General features: G+C 47.4%; 1 protein-coding gene across 3 annotated transcripts in view; it reads right to left on the bottom strand.

The window, feature by feature from the left end:
- BRWD1 (bromodomain and WD repeat domain containing 1) overlaps positions 1-25648 on the bottom strand; it is a 2304433-nt gene that overhangs the window by 1411223 nt on the left and 867562 nt on the right. For all 3 annotated transcript variants that reach the window (XM_085621250.1, XM_085621251.1, XM_085621252.1), the window contains exon 16: positions 23395-23523. In XM_085621250.1, the coding sequence (XP_085477376.1) occupies positions 23395-23523 (129 nt within the window). The remainder of the gene's footprint in view (positions 1-23394; positions 23524-25648) is intronic.

The raw sequence follows: 25648 nt of genomic DNA, 5'->3' as shown, positions 1-25648 counted from the left end.
ACTCTTCTTAACGAAGTGTTTGCCACTAAGAAAGCTACTTTCCAGGTGAGGAATTGAATCTCACATGAATGGAGAGGTTCAAAAGGTGGACCCATTAATCTGGCGAGGACCACATTGTGGTTCCACACTGGTGACGGTGGGTGTCTCGGGGGAATCACCCGTTTGAGTCCCTCTAAGAAGGCTTTAATGGCAAGCACTCTGAATAAAGAGAGGAGCTGCCTGTTTTGTAGATAGGCTGCTATCGCGGTTAAATGTATACGTATGGAGCTGTATGCCAGATTGCATCGGTATAAGTGTAAGAGGTAATAGATGATGTTTTGAATGGATGCGTCCAGCGGGTTAATGTCATTGTTGTTGCAGTAAATGACAAACCTTTTCCATTTAGCCGCATAGCAAGCTCTGGTTGTGGGTCTCCTGGCCTCCTTGATGATATCCATACATTCAGGTGGCAAGTTTAGATAGCCAAACCCTAAGACTTCAGGAGCCAGATTGCCAGGTTCAGCTGTTGCGGATCTGGGTGCTGAATTTCGCCATGGTTCTGTGTCAAAAGTGCGGGTGTGATCCGCAGCCTTTGATGGGGCACCATGGAAAGTTCTAGAAAGGTGGTGTATCATGGTTGGCGTGCCCATGTGGGAGCAACTAGGATGAGTGTCAGTGAGTGTTGTCGCAGTTTGCGTGCCACTAGCGGTATTAAAGGCGCTGGGGGAAAAGCGTACGCAAATCTGCCGGACCAGTTCATCCATATCGCATTGCCCTGTGACTGTGGATGTGGGAACCTGGCGGCAAAGCTTTGGCATTTTGCGTTTTCGTTTGTGGCGAATAGGTCTATCTCTGGATGACCCCACTGTTGGAAGTACGGCTGGAGTACTGACGGATGTAGCTCCCACTCGTGCATCTGGTGGCTGTGTCTGCTGAGCAGATCCGCCATCTGGTTGTCCTTGCCCGGGAGGTGTTCCGCCATGAGGAATATGTTCCTCTGAATGGCCCACTTCCACATGCTCTGAGCAAGATGAGACAACTGTGGAGAGTGTGTTCCTCCCTGCTTCTGTATGTAGTACATGGCAGTCATGTTGTCCGTCCGGATCAACACAACTTTGTTGCATAAGTGTACTTTGAATGCCTTCATGGCTAGGAAGATTGCCATCAGTTCCAGAATGTTGATGTGCATTTTCTTTTGCTGTGTGGTCCATAGTTCCTGCACTGTGTAATTGAGTACATGAGCTCCCCATCCCTGGAGAGAGGCGTCCGCCGTCAGTATTATTTGCGGAACAGGCTCTTGGAACGGTCGTCCCTTGCAAAGGTTTTGTGGATTCCACCAATGCAGAGAGTTGTATGCCCGACCGCTCACCAACACTAGGTCTGTTAATTGTCCTTGAGCCTGATTCCATTGACGTGCCAAGCACTCCTGAAGCGGGCGCATATGTAGTATTGCGTGCGGGACTATGAAAATACAGGAGGCCATCATGCCTATCAACTGCATGAACACTCTCGCTGGAAGGGAGTGTTGAGGTTTGAACTTTGTGATCAGCAGTTGCATGCTGTTGATCCTCACTAAATTTGGCTGAGCTGTGGCTGCCAGAGTGTTTATGGTCGCGCCCAGGTACTGGCGTACGTGTGCGGGTTGAAGATGTGATTTTGGGTAATTTAGTGAGAATCCTAGACTGTGAAGGTGAATGGTGAGGGACATGTGGCTGGCACATTGCTGGGCTGACTTTGCCTGAACAAGCCAGTCGTCCAGGTAAGGGAAGACGTGAATGTGCTGTCTTTGTAGATGTGCAGCCACTGTCGCTAGGCACTTGGTAAAGACCCTGGGTGCCGTCGTTACGCCGAAGGGGAGAACTTTGAACTGATAGTGGTGATCCTGAATAGTGAACCTGAGATATTTTCTGTGTGATGGGTGTATGGGTATGTGGAAATACGCATCTTTCAAATCCAATGTGGCTAGGAAGTCTCCCTGACTGAGTAGCGGTAGAACCTGCTGTAGGGTGAGCATATGGAAATGCTCCGACAGAATGTAGTGGTTGAGGGGTCTCAGGTCTAGTATAGGTCTGAGAGAACCGTCCTTTTTTGGGATTAAGAAGTACAGAGAGTACACCCCTGTCCCCTGTTGGTTGACGGGCACGACTTCTATTGCACCTTTTTGCAGCATACTTAGTACCTCCTGCTGCAATAATGCCAAGTGCTCTACGGACATAGGACGGTGCTTTGGCGGTATGGTGGGTGGAGTGGATGTTAATTCTAGACAGTAACCGTACTGGATAATGTCCCTGACCCACCTGTCTGTGGTGATGGTTTTCCAGACTGACAGGAACTGCTGGAGTCTCCCCCCGACAGGTGTTATGTGGTCGGGGGGCAGTGAGAAGGCGTCACTGTTTGTTTTTGGGGGAGGACCTGGTGTTGCCGTACCCACGTCCTCTGCCTTTGGTGCTGGATCCACGATATCCACCTCTATTGGTTTTACCGTAGTTACTCTGCGTACCCCCTTTAGTGTACTGCTGCTGGGACCCCTGACCTCTTGCTGCTCCTCTATTCCCGGGGCGACGAAAGGAGCCACTACGAAACTGCTGCGACTGCAGAGCCCCCATTGATTTTGCAGTTTCAGTGTCTTTCTTAATTTTTTCGAGGGTAGTGTCAACCTCAGGGCCAAATAAATAGTCTGGGTTGACCGGTTGATTTAAAATATTGTTCTGAATTTCAGGCTTGAAGCCTGAGATTCGTAACCATGCATGCCTCCTCAACATGACGCTTGTGTTGATGACGCTTGTGTTGATGGCCCTTGCTGCAGTGTCGGCTGCATCCAGTGCGCATTTGATGGACGCATTTGTAAGGAGTTGTCCCTCTCTGATAAGGAGCTCCGCTGCCTCTTTGTATTCATCTGGCAAATGTTGTAGCAGTGATTCTAGTGTGTCGTAGTGGGACCTATCATAACGGGCCAGGAGTGCCTGGGTGTTGGCAATGCGCCAGATGTTTGCCGCTTGCGCTGCTATTCGTTTGCCTGATGTCTCCAGCACTTTGGACTCCTTGTCGGGGGGAGGAGCATCACCCGTTGTTTGTGAATGGGCTAGTTTGCGAGCATTAGCAACAACCATGGAGTCTAATGGTAACTGACCCCTAATGTACATAGGGTCTCCGGGTGCAGGCTTGTATTTTTTTTCGATTCTGGGGTTCAACACCCGTGCCCTGGTTGTTTCTTTAAAAATGTCTTTTGCAGGTTTTAGAACTCCCTTCAACATTGGCAGAGTTTGGACGGTTTTCTCAGAGGAGGCGAAAGTGTCCACTAAGAAATCTTCTTCCACATTGTCAGAATGGAGTTCCACTCCATGATGGGCAGCAGCCCGTTCTATGAGGGCATTAAAGGCAGCAGTGTCCTCTGTGGGAGACGTTTTTATATTGTAAAGCTGCGTGTCAGCAGTATCTGGTGCGTTACCCTGGTCGGTGGGGTCATCCCATGCCTGATCTGGGTCTTGCATTTGATCATCAGGATCGATATCCCCAGGGTAGGTGGTATCATCCCCTATATAGTCCTCTCCTGCGTCTGCCTCGGAGTGCGTAGGAGAAAAGGACGGTGGATCCTGAAGGAAGGGTTGAAAGGTTTCATGAAGCACTGGTGCGGACCCTGCCGGCAGTTTGTGTTTCAAAGGAATCTTGTAGGAGTCCAAGCCCTTCTCTGGTGTGATTTTCCGCTTGCGGAGCATCAACCTACCAGTGTCGGCGTCGATAAAGTGTGCCTGTGAAGGCTCGATATCGATGTGTCCAGTGGATAGTGACTGTGTTTGGCGGACATGTGTCCGAATTTCAAACATTTTCGGTGCCTTGGGTGGGGGCAATCCAAATGTGATGTGCGCCGGCGCCGAGTGTGATTTTGCGGCCTTGTGCGTTTCGGGACCCGACGTAGGTTGGAGGGTTGCCCGGTCTCTGATGCGTTGTAACAACGCTGAGACCTGTTGCAAGGTGAACGCCGATGGCGCTTTGGAACCGATAGGCACCTTGGAGGCAGGCGTCGAAGCGGCATCTGACTTATTTCCAGACTTTGGGTCGTTGATCCGTGGGGAGGTATCGACGGTCGTCGGAGTCGATGACTTTGCAGGCGCCGCACTCTTCGATGTCGACGCAGACGGGTCGACCACTTTGACCTTGATGGGTTGGGCCGTAATCTTCGGTGCCATAGGCCAAGGCGCCTTGTGGGGACCGAGGGCCTTCTTCTTTGGCTTGGCGCCGGGACCCGTCGCGGTGAGCTCGGCACCGAAATCTCGTTTGGTGCATTCGGTGCCGATGACTTGTGCTGGCGTCGAAGGAGTGGAGGGCTTTGAGGCCTTCGATCCGATCGCAACCTGTTTCACTTTCGGTTTCGATGGAACTGGTGCGACGGACGGTTTCGGTTTCACTGAGGGAAATCCAGTCGTCTTCGATATTAATGGCTCCTGTGAAATGTTAGAGGCCGGGCCTTGAGGCGGGGCCGAGGAACCGTGTGATTGATCTTGGGTAAGGCCCGCAGGCGATCCCTTGACCTGAGCCTTATGACGACTTTGTCTCTCGGCCTCCGTATCGACGGGTTGGCCTAGCTCTTCGCTGGAGCTATCTTCCTCGGCCCCAAGGGCCTCATTGTAGTCTCCTACCTCTTCGATGACGTCTTCGTCCTCAAGGATCACCTCATCATCGTCTTCCGATTGGGAGTCATGTTCGGAAGCGTGGCTGGATTCTATGTCTTCTACGCTCTCGGCGTCTTCGTCCTCGGTGCTGAAGATGTTGGCTGGGGCAGGCACCGATTGCTGTGCCTCCAATCTCGCTGCCCGTCGATTCCGGAGAGTCTTCTTCGAGCGGAACCGGGCGCAGGCCATACATTTCGACTCATCATGATCCGGTGAGAGACACTTGTTGCACACCGGATGGACATCGACGTGTGGGTATTTCGCATGGCATAAAGGACATCTCTTGAAGGGAGTCCTCGATTCCATCGTCGATCGAAGTCGATGTTCGGACCAAAGCGGATCCGAAAAGCGTGAAGAAGGTGCTAAAACACAAAATAAACTGGTCGATACCGAACGGGAACAATACCGACGAGATCTAAAGGCCTTTTGGCCTTAAAATAAAGTTTCCGAACTTGAGCTAAGATAAGCACATCCGAACCCAATGGCGGAAAAAAACAATCTAAGGATGGAGAGGATGCCCATGCGCACTGTAGTCCAGGGGAGGAGCCACCTATCTCGTGATACTTCGAAGACTCTTCCAGGACAACAATGTGCAATCATCCGGACCCAACACTAGGCGGCGATCTATGCACAGATATGAATTCAGCAGCCCACATGCCTCGAACATATAGACACATGTGTACCTATCAGCCACTCCTATGGCAGGCCTTAACAATCCTGGAGGCAGAGTGCTTGGTAACATGTGAGATGGTGCTCTAGCATGAGCTGAGCCTGTCTGCAGCTTTCGGAACCATGTCCTTATAGCTGTTCTATGATATAGCCTACCATATACTCTTAAGTACCTTATAATCTTAAACGGTTATGGTAACTATGGTTTGGCTTTATCAAAACATGTCGTGTAAGGTGTCTAACACTTTGGAATAATACCCCCATCCATTTCTGGTGATGAGGATATTATCCCTCCCTTCTAGAGGGAGAAGACATGTTGTAACCTACTTACCCGGTTAAAGTTAACCAGAGCCCCAGCATCACAAAATGGATGCTGCTGCCACAACACAAGTCTGACCTCCTGCTGCTGGGAGTGATCCCGGCAAGGGAGGCTTGGACAATAGGTTTCCTGCCTTGGGAGGTGCGAGCACCACCCCAGACAGGCCTTAGTGTATTGGGGCAGGGAGGGATGAAAGAAACGAGACACTGCCTGGGGCACACAAGGTGTCCCATGCATAGTCCAGTTCAAACCGGTGCTGGGGCACACCAGCCCCAGTCCTGGCGCGAAACTGGACAAAGGGAAGGGGGTGTAACCACCCCCCTCCCAGGTCCCACCCATAAGGCGTGACCTAGCAGGCAACCCAGCCCCCCAGGTTAGTATAAGAGTGGTAGCTGGGCACCAGGAGATTAGATTATCCTGAACCTGCAACTTGAACAGAAACTCTGGACCTTCGACATTCGACGAAAGAAGAAGACTGAAGAATCTCCCTTGTGGCCAAGGAGTGGCTACCCTGTGCAAACAGGCACCATCAAGAGACTACCCTTTGCTTTGCTGAAGTTCTACGAGGGACCGACTGCAGAGCCCGACCAGAGCCTTGACTTCCAGACTTCTCCGACCCTGATCCACATCCACAGCCGCGCTGAGATCTGTGGAGGCGACGAGAGACGTGGGACCGGCTACCTGGGAAAAGTGGCGAGTATCTTCCAGTGCAGCTTCTGAGGTACCCTCGAAGTTGTGCACCGGGGATTGAGAAGCCCCAACCCCAAGCACCATCTGCACCGAAGATCAGCCCCCCACACTCCACGAGTCCTGCGTGGGGCCCTTCTGCATTTTACTGCTTGCCGCGTCTGTCCGGTTGCTTGCCCGTTGGCTAGCGGCCTTTGTGACGACACACCTTGAAATCTTCACTGCTGGTTTGGCTCCTCCAGACTGGCTCCTGCTTCTTTGCAAAAGAGAAGCACCCCAGACCTTCCTGGTCTGCACCAGAAGCAAGTCCTCCGTTCTTCGTGGGTTCCGCTTGCCAAGGCTTGGTGAGTCCTAGTTCGACTTCGACGCCGCCGACAGCAAGAGCCTTCGTGGGACAGCTCGCCTCCTGGTCGTCCTCGACGTCTCCTGGTACCCGTGGCAGCAGCGACAAGCTTCACCCTTCGCCTGCAATCTTCACGACATCGCCTGGTTCCTCCCTGGTTCCACGTGGTCACTGGCTAGTGACCTTGACTCTGTCCCTTCTGCTTGCAGGTATCCTTCCTTCTTGATCCCATCCTTGGGATCCACCGGACACTCTTCACTGACTGCCTGTCAGCAACTTTCCTTCAGGCATCCATAGAAGTCAACGACGAAACCCGACGCAAGTTCACACCTATGCACCCGCAGCCCGTGGGCTAGGTAAGAAAACAAGTTACTTACCTGTAACTACAGTTATCCAGTATTGGTATCTTTCATAGATTCACATGCCTGAATCATTCCCCATCGCCGAGGCGGGAGTCCCACGGTAAATACAAAAGTAGTGCCAAGAGTAAATAATAGTAGTAGGCTAAAAGAAAAAGCCTAAGGCCCAAGTCTTAGTAGCCTATCTACATCATTATAGAAAAAAGAACCAAAGATTGGTCCCAGCCAATCAGCTGCCAGCACCCTCCAGAACCTTCCCAGCAGAGGCAGTTCTCCTCAGATTTTCCTAGCACAAGTGAGAAGTAAGTATACCAGATATAGAGAACTGACTAGCCGGGGAGGAGGGTGGGTGCATGTGAATCTATGAAAGATACCAATACTGGATAACTGTAGTTACAGGTAAGTAACTTGTTTTCTTATCCAGTATTGGGGTATCTTTCACAGATTCACATGCCTGAATCAGACTAGTAAGCAGTATAACCATATACTGTCGTTTGCGGATGGTGGGAGACACTGGTTCATAAACTCCCAAATAGCATCCTCAGTGCTTGAAAAAACACATCTTTCTTTCTTTTTTTTTATTTTTAAAAAAGAGTAGTCTTAAAGGAAACCAAGCTATATCCAAGTATTAGCTATATATATATATATATATATATATATATATATATATATATATATATATATATATATATATATATATATATACACATATATATATATATACACATATATATACACACAAATATTTAAAATCTTGCAGATATATAAATCTGTACATTTGCATGAATATTAAATAATGGAATAATACATAAAAGGGCAAAGTATCTGAGTCTGGTCTTAATGAAAGAGATGGCATAGAACAGGCTGTCCAACCGCAGCATCATCTTGAAGCGAAAATTGAAGACAGTGATGCTTCGTCGACGTGTGGACATTTTTACATGTCGCAGCACGACATATTTACCGGAGTTACTCCAGCAAACAAAACTGTCGACGTCGATACTGTTCTTGTTGAATGAGCTTTGACTTTCCTCTGCAAAGGTCTGTTAGCCTTGTCATGGCAGAAATGAATAGCAGATGCCAGCCATCTGGCTATTGTTCCGCTTTGTTATAGCATCTCCAAGAGTTGCTTGACCATTCGCCACAAACAGCCAGTTGGATCGTCTGATATCCTTAGTTTTCTGTAGGTAGAGTTTAAAACAGTATGTAACATCCAGCGAGTGTAATGTTCTTTCAGCTGGAGTGGATGGATCCGGAAAGAATGTTTTTAATCTTACCGGTTTGTTCAAGTGAAATTTTATGGTACCTTAGGAAAGAACCTGGGATTTGTTTGAAGGGTTACATAGTCCCGAGCAAAATGTAAAAGGGGGTTCATTTATAGTGAAAGCTTGGATTTCACTAACCCTTCTTGCCGAGGTAAGAGCCAGTAAATGGGCAACCTTCCAAGTGAGGAATTTGAGATCAGCATGGATAGGCTCAAATGGACGCCTCATTAACTGCACTAGCACAGTGTTGAGTTTCCACTCTGGAGGGGTGCTCGCACTGGAGAGAAGGCTCAGAAGATTCCTTTCATAAACTGTTTGATAAGTAAAGGCGAGCAGAGAAGAGGGAATTTTGAGCATTTCCTGAATCTAGAAAGTGCAGCAAGATGTACTTTGACCGGTGAGAAAGTAAGCCCAGACTTGGCTAGAGAAAGCAGATGATGGAGAACTTGTTCTGCAGTAGCTTGAATTGAGTGAATATTATTTGCCTCACACCAACAGCAAAATCGGTTCCATTTGAAGCAATACGTTTTTGATTGTGCTTTGGGCACGAGATTTGGTCAATATTTCACGACAGTCTTGTGAAATGTTGAGGTCCTTGAACTCTAAGAAATCAGGAGCCATGCATGAAAGTGCAGTGACTGTGGGTCCGGATGAACCACTTGGCCTCCGACCCTTGACAACATAATAGGCGTCAGCAGTAGGCAAATGGGTTTGCCTTGAGACAATAGTAGAAGTTCCTGGAAGCAATGTTGTCTTGGCCAACGGGGTGCAATCAGAATTAGACGGCAACCTTCCAGCTTCATCTTGCGGAGCACCTTCGGAATCAATGGTATTGGGGAAAAGCGTACACACCAATCCCTGATCCCTGTTGAGGGAACCTGCTGGCATAATATTGACATTCTTTGTTCTCTCTTGTTGTGAATAGGTCCAGGGCTGGCTTACCCCAAGCTTGGAACACTGTGTTCACCTGTTCCTTTTCCAGCTTCCACTCCTAACAGTCTGACTGAGACGTGCTCAGCGTGTCCGTCAGGGTATTGAGGAGACCCCTGACGTGTTTGGCTCTCAGGGCATCTCGTGGAAAGTGACCTATTCCCACAATTCCTAAGCTTCTTGCGAGAGCATAGCTGATTTTTATCCTCCTTGTTTGTTGATATAATACATGCTGATGGTATTGCCAGTCCGGACTAGCACCGACGAACCCTTAATCCTCGGGAGGAATGCTTGGAGAAAACAGAAAAACGGCGCAACGCTCAGCCTGTTGATCTGCTGTTGTTTTTATCTTTGAGATCAAATCCTGCAGATGACCTCTCCATCCTTCCATGGAGGTATCGGTCGTTAAAACGAAATCTGGAATGGTCTGTAGGAACGTGAGACCCTGGGTTTGATTCTCTGTCTGCGACCACCAATGTAGAGAATTTATCATGTGCGGCGTGACCTTGATGGTATCGTCAAACAAATCCATGGCTTGTTGCCATTGAAGTTGTGGTTCCTCCTGAAGAGGTCGCATTTTGAGCCGTACCAAGGGTATGAGATGTATCGTTGAAGAGCACATCCTCAGGAGCGAAGCGAACATTCGGACTGAAACTGGCCTTTTTTTTTTTTTTCTTTCAAATTAACCTTGCCAATTTTTGAAGATGCAGTTGGCGACCAAGTGACAAGAATGCGTTGCATTGGACCGTGTGTAACCTTGCTCCACGAAAAAAAATTACTTGGAGGACGTAACTGATTTGCTGTCGTTGAGAAACAGCCTCAGAGAAGAGAAGAGATGGATACATTCTGCTGTGGCAATCTTGGTTTCATGTTCTGAAGGACCTTTGAGCAGCCAATCGTCTAGATAAGGGAACACTTGTATTCCTCGAGATCGCAATGCTGCTGCCTCTGGTGCCAAGCACTTCGTGAAGGTTCTTGGAGCCAATTTCAGCCCAAACAGGAGCACTTTGAACTGATAATGGGCGCAAGGCACTTGAAAGCGAAGATATTTGTGATGTTTGGGGTGGATAGGTATGTGGAAATACGCATTTTCCATATCCAGAGAAGCCATAAAATCTCCTTTGTTTAGACAACTCAAAATCACATGACGACGAGGGGGACCCCTGGGCAGAGTAATAGGTGGCTGTTTGATGAATTCCAGGGTGTGGCCATTGGTTACTAGGTCTAGAACCCATTGATCTGATGTAATTTCCTGCCACTTGTGAACAAAGCGGATATCTTCTGGCCCACGGGTAAGAAGGGTAAAATGGTTGGTGCCCTATGGAGATCACTGCTTCCTGTTAGCGTCTCGGCCGTGATACTGCGATCTCTTTCGACCACCCTGACGGGAGAAACTAGCCGTAGACTATTGACGGTATGATGTCTGGCTGTAAGGCTGTACTGGGATTGATACTGCCTATTCTGTTGGTTTTGGTATCCTCCTCTTGACTAATAAACCACGTTCTCTCGCTCCTGAGAAAGATCTGCACCCGTATTAAAGGGTGCCTAATGATCCTGCAGTATCCATGTTAATTTTTATAGCTAAGAGGGCTTCATCGATATGTTCACCAAGCCAAAAACCTCTTCATCATGGGCCATGTCTAGAATCTTTGATTGCCCCATAGGTTTGAAAGTAGTGGCTTTAAGCCATCCCTGGTGTCCAAACACTGCAGCCCCTGCTAGCTGACGGAAGTTGGTGTTCACCATGTCCAAGGCGCATCTATAGTTTCCGATGCGGCACGTTCTCCTTCCAACAGAATCTTTCTTGCTTTCTGCCTTCGGTCCTCAGGAATGAGGTCAATGAGACTCGCCATGTCTGACCACATTTGACGGTCATAACAGCCGATTATGGCTAGAGGATTGGCAGCTCTAATAGAGGCCGCTGCATGGTAGAGAATGTTTTGCCTATAAGGTCCAGACGACGTCCTTCCTTGTGTGGTGATAGGCGCTGCGGGATTTTAGATCACTGTTGGGCGGCCTGTAAAATTATTGAAGCTGGCCGAGGGTGACCCATTAGACAGTATGGGCTTTTAGCAGGTGCACAGTATTTCTTTTCTATGCACAGAAACACTGCTGGAATAGATGTAGTCTAGTATAGGTACCACACTCGAGATCTTCCTGGACTCTTCCTTGAAATCATAAAGGAAACATTCTGTCTGTTCGACTAACTAGCAGTAGAAGTCTAGTTCTTGCCCGCTGTATTAAATTATGTACAGGATGCAGTCATAAATGAGGCCATCGTAGACGATCTCATCGTAGACTTTGCTGTCGTAGACCTGGGTATGTAGGCGAGGTTATTGCAGACGAGGCCGTCGTCATAGATGGCCGTCCTGAACAACCATCATAGATGAGGCTGTCGTAGACGACCGTCATAGACAATGCCATCATAGATGAGGCAATCGTAGGTGAAGCCATCCGTAGATGAGGCCATCCGTAGATGAGGCAATCATAGATGAGGTAGTCCTATGATGGCCATTTGTGGATGAGGCCATTTGTGGATGAGGCCATTCGTGGATGAGGCCATTCGTGGATGAGGCCATTCGTAGATGAGGCCATTCGTAGATGAGGCCATCCATACATGATGAGGCTGTCGTAGACGATGGTCACAGACAATACTATCATAGATGAGGTAATCATAGGTGAGGCCATCCCATAGATGAGGCCGTCGTCGACGACCGTCGTAGCTGAGGCCGTCGTCGACGACCGTCGTAGCTGAGGCCGTCGTCGACGACCGTCGTAGCTGAGGCAGTCGTCGACGACCGTCGTAGCTGAGGCCGTCGTCGACGACCGTCGTAGCTGAGGCCGTCGTCGACGACCGTCGTAGATGGGGCCGTCGTAGACGACCGTCGTAGATGAGGCCGTCGTAGACCACCCTCGTAGATGAGGCCGTCGTAGACGACCGTCGTAGATGAGACCGTCGTAGACGACCGTCGTAGATGAGGCCGTCGTAGACGACCCTCGTACATGAAGCCGTCGTAGACGACCGTCGTAGATGAGGCAGTCGTAGACGACCGTAGTAGATGAGGCAGTTGTAGATGACCATCGTAGACGACCATCATAGGAGGCCCATCATAGACGAGGCCATCGTAGATGAGGTCAATATTGGTGAGGCAGTAATATTAGACATGGAGTTTTGTAATAGACTCCTTAATGTCAGGTTAAACAGATCTCCCTGAAGTAGGGATGAAAAGGGAGTTGTAAGATCAGCCTCTGAGGAAGTTTTTCCCACTTGCCTCTCTCTGTGAGAAGTGCCTATTAAGACTCAAGGTAGGTCTTTATGGCTTTTTTGCGCGCCCTCTGGAGGCTCCTGGCGCGACTTCTCCCTTTGACCTCTCCTATGAGGTGAAGGAATCCTCGTTGTTCTCATCAGAAGTGACAGATGAAAGTCTCTGTAGTCCCAATAATAGCCTCATCTCTCAGAACGTGAGAGTTATTGAGGAAAGGTTAGACATATTTCGTAGTCTATTACCTTGTTTCCTGCCACTCTGCCATATTACTGCCTTAATAGGGTCAGAGAAATGAAGTATGATCTTGGATGATCCAAAAAGTAGTAATAGCTGAAGAAACTGAGCAGAGCTCAGGGAGACTCCCTTCACACACGACGTGCGGTGAAAATCTGAGGAGAACTGCCTCTGCTGGGAAAGTTCTGGAGTGTGCTGGCAGCTGATTGGCTGGGACCAATCTTTGGTTCTTTTTTCTATAATGATGTAGATAGGCTACTAAGACTTGGGCCTTAGGCTTTTTCTTTTAGCCTACTACTATTATTTACTCTTGGCACTACTTTTGTATTTACCGTGGGACTCCCGCCTCGGCGACTGGGAATGATTCAGGCATGTGAATCTATGAAAGATACCCCAATACTGGATAACTTGAGTACTCCGGTGCTCACAAGGGTATTGACTATCCTAGGGTCTAGTTTCCGAGTCTCGACTTTCTAGCTATTCCAGAAGTGTCCTAAAACTGTTAAATTCTAATACTTACTATTTCTATCGACTTTTACGCATTACGCGTGAGTGTTTCCACTCTGCACCTGAATCCCTTGGGCCTCCCACTTCCTAACCTTTGGTAGTATAGTGTAGCCCCAGCGATTCCCTAGGCCTAGGCCTATCCTGTGTTCTTGACAGTGGTTCTTATACCACTCACTTAGTATATGGTTTGCGTGGCCCCTAGGGCCTAACTGTATTACTTACCTGTGTAGGAGAGTAGGGTCTGCTTTCTATGTTCACCCCCACTTTTTGCTTTTGCTTTACTGGTTTTCGACTTAGATGTGGCTGTGGGCCTGCTAACCAGACCCACAGTCCTGCTGTTCTCTCTCTAAATTGATACTATGTACTTTAGGTGCATAACCCATTTGGATAGGATCACCTTATTGGCCCCTGTACAGTGTACCTTAGGTACCCAGGGCATAGGTGTACCCTAGGCCTACCAGGGGCTGCAGCATGTATTATGCCACCCCTGGCCTGGCCTTCCATTATGACACAACTAGCTGATCACTCAGCTGGGGCAAGATCGTGTAATCACCCCTTGCTTAGGTGTAGTATTCCTATACCTATCTTATATATAGACACATGCGTACCTATCAGCCACTCCTATGGCAGGCCTTAACAATCCTGGAGGCAGAGTGCTTGGTAACATGTGAGATGGTGCTCTAGCATGAGCTGAGCCTGTCTGCAGCTTTCGGAACCATGTCCTTATAGCTGTTAAAGTGCCTTATAACCTTAAACGGTTATGGTAACTAAGGTTTGGCTTTATCAAAACATGTCGTGTAAGGTGTCTAACACTTTGGAATAATACCCCCATCCCATTTCTGGGGATGAGTGTGAGAAGTTGGCCTGATGTATGATGTCACTAGTTCTAGTGTACACCTTATATCAGTCTAAATACCCTTATGGTGATTGGTTGTAAAGTCAACCTTATAGACCAGCTATCCTAGTGGTAGCATGGACAAGAGCAGTCTTAGGCTAAACTCTGAATGGCATGTGAAGCCAGCTGTGATACCATATATAATCCCTTGAATACCAAATGAAAGGACACCACAACAGATATATATATAAAACAAAGTGTATTTATTCTAGTCAAACCCTCAGCACTCTTTATGAGATTAGAGGTAAGTACAACACAGTCTTATTTAAGCATACATTAAGTCACACAGGTAAGTAATACAGTTAGGCCCTAGGGGCCACGCAAACCATATACTAAGTAAGTGGTATAAGGACCACTGTCACGGAAATAGAATAGGCCTAGGCCTAGGGAATCGCTGGAGCTACACTACACTAGCGTTAGTTAGGAAGTGGGAGGCCCACGGGATTCGTGTGCAGAATGGAAACACTCACGCGTAATGCGTAAAAGTCACTAGCAATAGTACAGTTTAGAAAACGATAGATTTAGGACACTTCCGGAGTAGCTAGGAAGTCGAGACTGGAAAACTAGACACTAGGATAGTCACTTTCCTGATGAGCACCGGAGTACCCAAGTTACCTAGCCCACAGGCTGCGGGTGCATAGGGGTGAAGATGCGTCGGTTTTCGTCGTCGAGTCCTATGGATGCCTGAAGAAAGATGCTGACAGGCAGTCAGTGAAGAGTGTCCGGTGGATCCCAAGGCTGGGATCGAGAAGAGAGGAGACCTGCAAGCAGAAGGGACAGAGTCAAGGTCACTAGCCAGTGACCACGTGGAACCAGGAAGGAACCAGGCGATGTCGTGAAGATTGCAGGTGAAGGTGAAGCTTGTCGCTGCAGCCAGGAGGACCAGGAAGCGTCGAGGACGACAAGGACCAGGAGGCGAGCTGTCCCACGAAGGCTCTTGCTGTCGGCGGCGTCGAAGTTGGACTAGGACTCACCAAGCCTTGGCAAGCGGAACCCACGAAGAACGGAGGACTTGCTTCTGGTGCAGACCAGGAAGGTCTGGGGTGCTTCTTCTATGCAGAGAAGCGGGAGCCAGTCTGGAGGAGCCAAACCAGCGCAGAAGATTTCAGGGTGCGTCGTCACAAAGGCCACTAGCCAGCGGGCAAGCAACCGGACAGACGCGGCAAGCAGGAAAATGCAGAAGGGCCCCACGCAAGACTCGTGGAGTGTGGGGGGCTGATCTTCGGTGCAGATGATGCTTGGGGTTGGGGCTTCTCAATCCCCGGTGCACAACTTCGAGGGTGCCTCAGAAGCTGCGCTTGAAGTTACTAGCCACTTTTCCCAGGTGGCCGGTCCCACGTCGCTCGTCGCCTCCACGGATCTCAGCTTTGCTGTGGATGTGGATCAGAGTCGGAGAAGTCTGGAAGTCAAGTCTCTGGTCGGGCTCTGCAGTCGGTTCCTCGTAGAACGTGGGCAAAGCAAAGGGTAGTCTCTTGATGGTGCCTGTTTGCACAGGGTAGCCACTCCTTGGCTACAAGGGAGATTCTTCAGTCTTCTTCTTTCGTCGAATGTCGAAGGTCCAGAGTTTCTGTTCAAGTTTGCAGGTTCAGGATAGTCTAAAGTCTTGAGGCCCAACTCCCACTCTTATACTAATCTGGGGGGCTGGGATACCTGCTAGGTCACGCCTTATGGGTGGGACCTGTGAGGGGGTGGTTACACCCACTTCCCTTTGTCCAGTTTCGCGCCAGAGCTGGGGCTGGAGTGCCCCAGCGCCGGTTTGAACTGGACTATGCAAGGAACACCTTGTGTGCCCCAGGCATGTCTCATTCCTTTCAGCCCACCCTGCCCCAATACACTAAAGGCTGTCTGGGGAGGTGCTAGCACCTCCCCAAGCAGGAAACCTATTGTCCAGGCCTCCCTGGCTGGGATCACTCCCAGCAGCAGGAGGTCAGACTTGTGTCTGTGGCAGCAGCATCCATTTTGTGATGCTGAGGCTTTGGTTAGAGTTAACCAGCAAAGTAGGATTTTAACATGTCTCTCCCTCTAGAAGGGAGGAATAATATCCTCATCACCAGAAATGGTATGGGGGTATTATTCCAAAGTGTTAGACACCTTACACGACATGTTTTGATAAAGCCAAACCATAGTTACCATAACCGTTTAAGATTATAAGGCACTTTAAGAGTATATGGTAGGCTATATCATAGAACAGCTATAAGGACATGGTTCCGAAAGCTGCAGACAGGCTCAGCTCATGCTAGAGCACCATCTCACACGTTACCAAGCACTCTGCCTCCAGGATTGTTAAGGCCTGCCATAGGAGTGACTGATAGGTACACATGTGTCTATATATAAGGGTAGATATAGGCATACTATATCTAAGCAAGGGGTGATTACACGACCTTGCCCCAGCTGAGTGATCAGCCAGTTGTGTCTGATTGGAAGGCCAGACCAGGGGTGGCATAATACATGCTGCAGCCCCTGGGAGGCCTAGGGTACACCTATGCCCTGGGTACCTAGGGTACACTGTACAGGGTCCAATAAGGTGATCCTTACCAATTGGTTATGTACCTAGGGTACATGGAGTTCATTTTAAAGAGAGAGCAGACAGCCTGAGACCCTGAATGGCAGGATCTCAGGCCAACTAAGTCGAAAAACCAGCTAGACACTAGGCAAAAAGTTGGGGGTAACCATAGTCAGATATCCACCTTCCTACAATGAGGATATTATCCCTCCCTTCTAGAGGGAGAAGACATGTTGTAAGTTGCTTACCCGGTTAAAGTTAACCAGAGCCCCAGCATCACAAAATGGATGCTGCTGCCACGACACAAGTCTGACCTCCTGCTGCTGGGAGTGATCCCGGCAAGGGAGGCTTGGACAATAGGTTTCCTGCCTTGGGAGGTGCGAGCACCACCCCAGACAGGCCTTAGTGTATTGGGTCAGGGAGGGATGAATGAAACGAGACACTGCCTGGGGCACACAAGGTGTCCCATGCATAGTCCAGTTCAAACCGGTGCTGGCACACCAGCCCCAGTCCTGGCGCGAAACTTGACAAAGGGAAGGGGGTGTAACCACCCCCCTCCCAGGTCCCACCCATAAGGCGTGACCTAGAAGGCAACCCAGCCCCCCAGATTAGTATAAGAGTGGTAGCTGGGCCCCAGGAGATTAGATTATCCTGAACCTGCAACTTGAACAGAAACTCTGGACCTTCGACATTCGACGAAAGAAGAAGACTGAAGAATCTCCATTGTGGCCAAGGAGTGGCTACCCTGTGCAAACAGGCACCATCAAGAGACTACCCTTTGCTTTGCTGAAGTTCTACGAGGGACCGACTGCAGAGCCCGACCAGAGCCTTGACTTCCAGACTTCTCCGACCCTGATCCAAATCCACAGCCGAGCTGAGATCCGTGGAGGCGACGAGAGATGGGGGACCGGCTACCTGGGAAAAGTGGCGAGTATCTTCCAGCGCACCGCTGCCACCAATGTGAGAAGTTGGCCTGATGTATGATGTCACTAGTTCTAGTGTACACCTTATATCAGTCCAGACAACCCTTATGGTGATTGGTTGTAAAGTCATCCTTATAGACCAGCTATTCAGAGTTTAGCCTAAGACTGCTCTTGTCCATGCTACCACTAGGATAGCTGGTCTATAAGGTTGACTTTACAACCAATCACCATAAGGGTTGTCTGGACTGATATAAGGTGTACACTAGAACTAGTGACATCATACATCAGGCCAACTTCTCACAACCTGTGTGACTTAATGTATGCTTAAATAAGACTGTGTTGTACTTACCTCGAATCTCAAAGAGTGCTGAGGATTTGACTAGAATAAATACAAATTTATTTTTATATATATCTGTTGTGGTGTCCTTTCATTTGGTATTCAAGGGATTACATATGGTATAACAGCTGGCTTCACATGCCATACAGAGTTTAGCCTAAGACTGCTCTTGTCCATGCTACCACTAGGATAGCTGGTCTATAAGGTTGACTTTACAACCAATCACCATAAGGGTTGTTTGGACTGATACAAGGTGTACACTAGAATTAGTGACATCATATATCAGGCCAACTTCTCACAACGGGGACAAAGAGGAGTCCTGCGGTACTCCACAGTGCATGTTGACGACGGCAGATTTGTGAGGCAAAAGCCATACTGATTGCTTCCGGTCCTGTAAAAAGGATTTGAACCAATTTAGGGCAGCACCTCTAAGACCCACTGCAGCAATACGGTAAATCAGAATTTCATTGTTGACGGTATCGAAAGCTGCAGACAGGTCCAAGAGGATCAAAGCCTGAGTGCAGTCCTCATCAGCCTTTCCTTTTAGATCATTCATGATGGATAGTATAATAGATTCGGTGGAGTAGGATGGTCAAAAGCTTCCCTGATGGGGGTTTAAAAAATTGGTTCAGTCTATGAAGGTGCTAAGAAGTTTGGCTACGTGTCTCTCTAATAATTTAGCCAGAAAGGGAAGAAGGGATAAAGGCCTATAGTTATCCAGCTTCTGAGGGTTAACACCTTGTATTTTTTTGCAGCATGACAATCACTGCTTCTTTGAAGGCTGATGGTACAGTCCCTTGGGTAAAGGATAGATTCAGTAGGGAGAGGATAGTATCCAGGAATGCTGTAAAAATTATACACATGCATATTGGTACAGTGAGGGCAAGAGACCGAGCCATACCTTGACACAGCTATTACGCCCCAACCCGCGCAGTAACTATGTCACTGAGCTCCTTACTGCCGACGGAATGATGTGATTGAAAACAGCGGCCTAATACAGAAGTTCCTGTGGTACGATTAACGGCTCTACGCCACGAGAGCGGGGAAGGGCATTACTAGGATCTCAGACTACCTTGCAGAGATTGCTATGGTATGGTTGTCCGTCAGACAGCTAACATTTCTGGTAGTGCCCATCACAAGTGAAGAAATCATTTAGGTGAATGATGCACTCGATGGGTCAAAGGTACTAGGACTTGATGGTCTCACAGGAAGTGTTCAAGGCTTATAAACATGCCTTAGCTCCACATCTCTTGGAGGTCTATGTGGAATCCCTGGAGACCAGGGCCCTCTCTACTACTCAGAGAGGAAGTGATAACACTCCTGCTCAAGCCTGGTAAAGCACCACATCTATAAACTTCATACAGGCCTCTCTCTCTCCCCTTATTCTTTTTCTGAGGAGTAGGGTGGTTCTCCTCACCTTATAGCACCGTCATTTACAGGATCCTAAACATTAATGTGTGTAACTATTCTATGTGGCGCCTCAACCTAAAACAAATACCACTGTTTGGCTTTATTTGACAAGCTAAGCTCGCCCCCTTCCATTAATTATGGAAAACAATTGTACAGCATGGCTGGCAGCTAGGCAGGGCCCGTAGTGTGTTCCATTCAATGGCAGGACAACCACCAGATGGCACTAAGCTAACGTGGCTGTCCACCAGAGGGCAGTTAAGGTGAGCACTGCAGCCCTGGTGGCTATCACTGTTCTACAGTGGACTGCCATATGGTATCTGGCAGCATTTATTGCCCTTGGGACCCGGGCGGGAAAGAATCAGGAAGGCCGGAAGGTGGGGGAGGTCGAGAGGTTTCCGGCTGGGGCTTCATAGACAGTTCTGGGCAGTCACACACTCTTCATATATCTGCATTTCGGTATCTGGGATGACTGGCAGCCACCGGAAGGACTGGTCGAGTGATGCACAGAACAATGGTTAGAAGACTGCTCTGGTGTATGTGTGTGTGTGCGCACGTGTTTGTTTGTGGCAGCGTCTCAGACTGTCGACAAGTGTTGGATACGGTTATCAAGATTGGCTGCCGCAGGTGGTGGTGGGTGTTCGAGGTGGCTGTAGTTTGATGCCTGCTGGTGTGTGAGCTGCCACTAGACTAACGTGGGTGGCCCATCACGTGCCATCCACCTTCCACCCTTCCTTGTACACTCTACCAGGACAGATATCTCTGCCAGTACAGGTAGAGTCATAAATGTAGTGATGGAGGTTACAGTCAGTTTTGTTTGAGTATGCTGCGTGCGCTCCGTCAGGCTCAGTCACCATCACCCTTTGACTGGTCTTTATTACATTGTTGATGTTTCGAGAACCAGATTATGAATAAATAACCCTCGCTGGTTTTCCAGATTTCAAGCGTCCATTCATCGAAACACTCATTTAATTACGAAGAACTTTGTGCAAAACGTTAACTCGTTACCTCTTCAGCTAGAGCGGGCTCAGCTTTAGTGAAACATTTATGTATTGAAATAGAAAAGGTGAACGCTTTCATTGGCTCGCTATTGCTCCCAATTCATTATTACTAAAGCCGAGCTGCCATTTATAAATTGTGCATGACTGATATCTAAGTGTTACCATTAATCACTTAATGTTTGGAGAGAATCAAAGCCGCTGAGATTAAGAAAAATATTGCTGTGCGTTGTTTCTGACGTCAGTTGTGTAAAGTTGCAGGCAGGGCAGCTGTGCCCTCTGGTTCGCAGGACAGCCCTGTGCGTCTGCTTATGGAAATGAAAGGCTCACAGACGTTATTCAGATAAGTCATAGACTACCAGTGCTCCTGTTTCTCACTCATTCATTCATTCAGGAATTCAGCATCGCTCGCAGCCTTTCGATGCGCAGGGGGTTGCGCAGAACCATCATGTTGCGCAAAACTGTCACTGAAGACGTTTAGCAAAACATGGATCGTATGCGTGTGAAAGATGCGTTATTGGGAGTCTCATGCAAAATTCTATAAAGGATCTTTGTCTACATCCTACATAATGATTGTATTGGGGCTTTATTTTTATGCAAATTTGTAGGTCGGTTTTTAAAGAACCCATAATGGGCTTTTTTTCGTGTGGGTGTGTGATAGACTGTTAAACTATTTTGTCTTTAATTGTCCATCAAGTGGAGTACACAACAGAAACAAGCACTGAAAATGCAATAGGTCTCGCCTTTGATTAAGTTAAAGCCATTTGCTTTGCTAATGGTATTGTATAGCAAAGCAAATGGCTTTAATATAATGAAAGGTGAGACCTATTGCATTTTTAATGGTTGTTTTTTTAAACTGCCACTGTCCATGACTGGGCACAATGCCATAATAAAAATGGTGGTCCTCTCTTGCTTTTTTTTTTAATCTCTTTTTGAATATACCAATTCCCCTGAACAGCATTTTTTTCAACATTATGTGAAGCCTACAAATTTGCCAGATAAGAGCTGCCCATCAACCCAGAATCTGCGGGGATGTTTTGACACTTTCTTATGAGACACGGGGTTTTGGGTAATAGATCTGCAGTTATATATCCTGGCAGCACAATGTCATTTCTCATGCTACTGGCATCATATGGATGCTCATTTAGTCCTACCTGAAAGGGGCCAGGATATGCAAACACCACTTCTATCTATCTTGCTGCTGGGCCTCCCAAGGGATCCCTCTGATATACAAACCCTGTTCACTACTAGCTGGGCAAGGACAAAGCTCTGCAGATGACTAAGTGCGGGTTTATTGTATTCTCTGGCTATACCGCTCACTAATAACCCCTGGCTGCCACTTACACAGGAAAGACTAGTGCAACGCACTCTACAGAAGCTCACCCTCCCCAAGTTGGGGGACCTCTTTACAGACTGGCATGTTATTACACATGACGCACACTGGAGGTCTCTTCACATATGGACCGATTTATTCTCCAGTGCCTGCATAATACTCTTTATGACTGATTACGCTCCTTCCTGGTTGAAACGTAGGACTGCCCCCGCCACCCAACACCCCTTTGACACTGGTGATTACAGCCACCAAAGGGACAAGATTGGCTTCCCGGCTATGTCAGTCTTGCTTGGCCCTCAGACCTGCTCGTAGTCAGAGGACCAGCGCTTAATGGAAACGCGACACAGGGCACCCTGTTTCAGACAAGACAAGGTGTTATTGTATGCAAACAAAATTTAATTTACCCAAACCATCAGCATAAAATGTTACACTACAAGTTCCTAAACCAAGCGTACAACACATCACAAAGTTTAGCTCAAATTGATCCCACACGCTCACTAAAGTACCCAAAATGCAGTTCTGACCATGCAGACTTTCTACAGCTCCGGTGGAAATGCAGTGCTATTCACGCCTATTGGCTCCAGATTCTTGCTCTGATTTCTGCAATGACGGAGGTCACTGTCGAACCGAATCCCCACATGCTCCTTCTCGGATAAGTCAAACTACTTCCGCTCTGCTCCCAACACTTCACTGCCATCGCGCTTTTTTCAGCTAAGCGTCGGCTAGTTCTCTGGTGGGGTAGTAGCAAATCTCTCGTTACAGATGACTACCTCAAAGACATGATATACTACAATACTACCAGCTAAGTATATGCTACTCTCCAATGTCCCGCGTCCAGGCCTAAAAACATCTGGCAACCACTGAGCGACTAACATTATCATTAGACTCAGAGGCCTCGAGTGGCGATGCCTGATGTAGTCCGAGGCAACAGGTACCACCGAACATCCCTGCTGGTGAGACCCCATCCCTTTCTCCTGAAGTACCCACATGCTATTAAAATGTCCTAAAAGTCATTGTTTCTATTTCTAGATAGTATAATAAACTTCTTTTACATTTTGTGTAGTCCTGAATGACACATGCTAATCCATTGGCTCACTGCTCTATTTTATTTGTTGTACTACAAAATGATGTTTATTTTGCAATTATAAAGGCTACTGCTTAGAAAAATGATGAAACAAAAATTACCACATGTAAAAAAATATCTGCTTACCCAAATAATTCAGAGGGATTTATTTTATTTTTTGTACTTTTACATTCGTTTGTTCACAAACTGAAGAATGTGCTGATAAAACCTCTATCTAATCCAGCTGAGAAAATAAATTAGGGGTAACCGACGAGAAAAAAACCTAAGATTGCTTTTGATCACCTCTGTCTCAAATAGTCTCCCTTCTTTGTGCAATCTGAAAAAGTGACTCAATGAGTGTGAAATGAACCCTGTAAAAAGTGTACCAGGTTAAAAAGTGTACCAGGTAAAAAAAATGTAGGTGTGCATTGTGGTCCCCTGGAAAACAGGACAGTCTGTAAAGCAAAAACTGCAGTTTAAGAAAAGTGACAAAAAAGTATCTCAATCCAGTGAGGGTGCCAGCGATTGTGTGAACGCTTGAATACTATTACGGCCTAAACAAAATACAAAAACATTAAGGAATTCAAAACCTTGGTATTTATCAGACATCCCACTCCAAAAACCTATTACATTTTCTAAACAAGCACAGGCATGTAAAGTTTTGGTACATTTTTAGTTACTTTAAGAGAATCTGAAATTATTTGACCAACCTTATCATAAGGAACACTGCTTCCAAAACCAAATATTAACAGATGCCCATGAGAATCTGTACAGGCAAAATGCTGACCATCAAGTGAAAATTTACAGTCAAACACTGCTCCATGTCCTTGTCCTTCAATCTAGATTAAAATTGGGATAAATAATAGAGGTATGTTTTTACATGCAAATCAACAAGTTGCATTAGAAGAGATAACTTACAGAATCAGTATTGCACAAATTTATAAGCATCAATATAAAAGTTACTCACCTTTGAAAACTACCTTCCTGGTGGATACGTTATATACCTGCAGATTCCTTGCCTGTTGAACATGCTCAGGTGCCAGACTGGATCCGGAGACATATCCTGTAGCTTTCCCACACTGGTAGGGGGTTGCATGACTCATCTAGTTGCCAGAAGCGACAACCTTGTGATGTCCGCAAAGTCATAAAGCACCAACTACTGCAAATCAACATCAGTTCCCTGTCCATTTTAGTCTATGCACGGAGAGGCACAAACTAGGAACCATATCAATAGGACAACACAGTGCAGTGCTCTAATGGGAAACTTTTATTCTGGCCTAAGACCATCCTTCAGAACACAGAGGTGGGATAGATTGGTGAGGAATGTGTAGGTGGCTATAGTATCCACTAGAAAGGTTGTTACTGTAGGTAAGTAACTTTCTTAGGATACTTCAGCCTCCACAACTGTGAATAGATTCCAGAGTAGTAACTTCCTAAGTGGAGAGTCTGAACAAATAGTCAAAAAAGAAGATTTTGGAGCATGGACGTGGTGAAAGGACCATCAGAATCCAATGTTAGGCACATTTTTGATGGAACGCTCACATCACCGCCTGACTGATCTCAGTCACAGAAACCCCTCTAGGAACAGCTGGTGTAGAAGATATGATCCTGATGGAACTGAGGCGGATTACTTCTTGTGGTTCCGTCTTAGGAAGGGCAGATCATAACTTGTTGCATTAAATTATCGACTGGGATAAAGCAGTGCCCTACCTGCATACCAGACAAAGAGCTGGCAGTCAGACCCGATCTCCCTATTGCTGTTTATATAAAAAATGGCCACACTTCTGGGGTCCACTCATTGTAGCATCCCCACCTTGGGGGACAGGCTGGAGGATAAAAAGTAATAAAGGTAATAGATTGCACCATATGGAAAGGTGTCACCACGTTCTGTAGCAAAGCTGCTTTTGCTCATAGGACTAACTTCTGTGCGAAGAAGTATGTATGGTGAACGAACTACATGTTTGCAACTCACAGACTAATTAATAAGAATTACAAAATAAAATTAGCAATCTTACCCGACAGCTATGCAAGGGCTCAAACAGAGCACACATAGAGAAGTCAACATTAGGATCAAATGCCACTGTCTCTTAACAAATAGAGGGGGAGGAACCAAATCTGTGAGAAACTTCAAAAATTGCATCAAAGGTGGTGGACTTGAACAAGGACAGGTGGTCCAGGCAATATAGGAATTCTGGCAAGGCCACCATACATACCCCTTAATAGTCCACTCTGACCAACAAGGGAGTCTAGTAAGTGAGGAAACTAGAGGATTTCAGAAGAGAGCCTTCAGGGGGTCCACATTGTGTTCTGCAAGCCAAGTGATAAACCTATGCCACCTTGCAGAGCAGAACGTCTTATAAAAGTCTGTCAATCTGTGAGGATTCCATCGACCACCTACGCAGAAGTTGGAAGGATATTAAGCGCCTCCACTAAATCTCAAGGCATGAAGTTGAAGGCTTTCCAAGGTTAGGATGTAGTACCTGACCCTCTGACTAGAAGAGAAGTTCCACCCAGAGAGGATAACGGAGCGAAGGACACAGGGAGAGGAGCAGAGTTCAGTGAAGCACATCCTTCTCGGCCAATTGGGGACAAATACCACAACTTGGACCCAGTCTTGGGAAACATTCTTCAAAGTCTGAGGAGTCAAAGGAATGTCGATAATTGTGTAATGAAGTAGAAAGCTCACAGGAAAGCAGGCAAAGGGCATGCCTGTCAGTAGAGAAACAGACTGTTCTGTACCTTCTCTTGTTGCAGGGATTCTGCTTTTGCACAGAACTATGCGCAGGAGACCAGGACCTCAGAGAATTGTGGTGTACCAGAAAACTCCCCTCAGAACCCAGAACCCCTTATCCGACTTGCTTAGTATCTCATTCGTTAACCTAGATCTAGCTAGGTGGTCCCAATGTATAGACAAACCAGAACAAGCGACTTAGATATTTCTCAGGAGTGGTGGGAATCCGAAAT

Source organism: Triturus cristatus, chromosome 8, assembly GCF_964204655.1.
Source record: "Triturus cristatus chromosome 8, aTriCri1.1, whole genome shotgun sequence".
Taxonomy (NCBI): Eukaryota; Metazoa; Chordata; class Amphibia; order Caudata; family Salamandridae; genus Triturus; species Triturus cristatus.
This window is presented reverse-complemented; position numbering and strand designations above follow the sequence as displayed.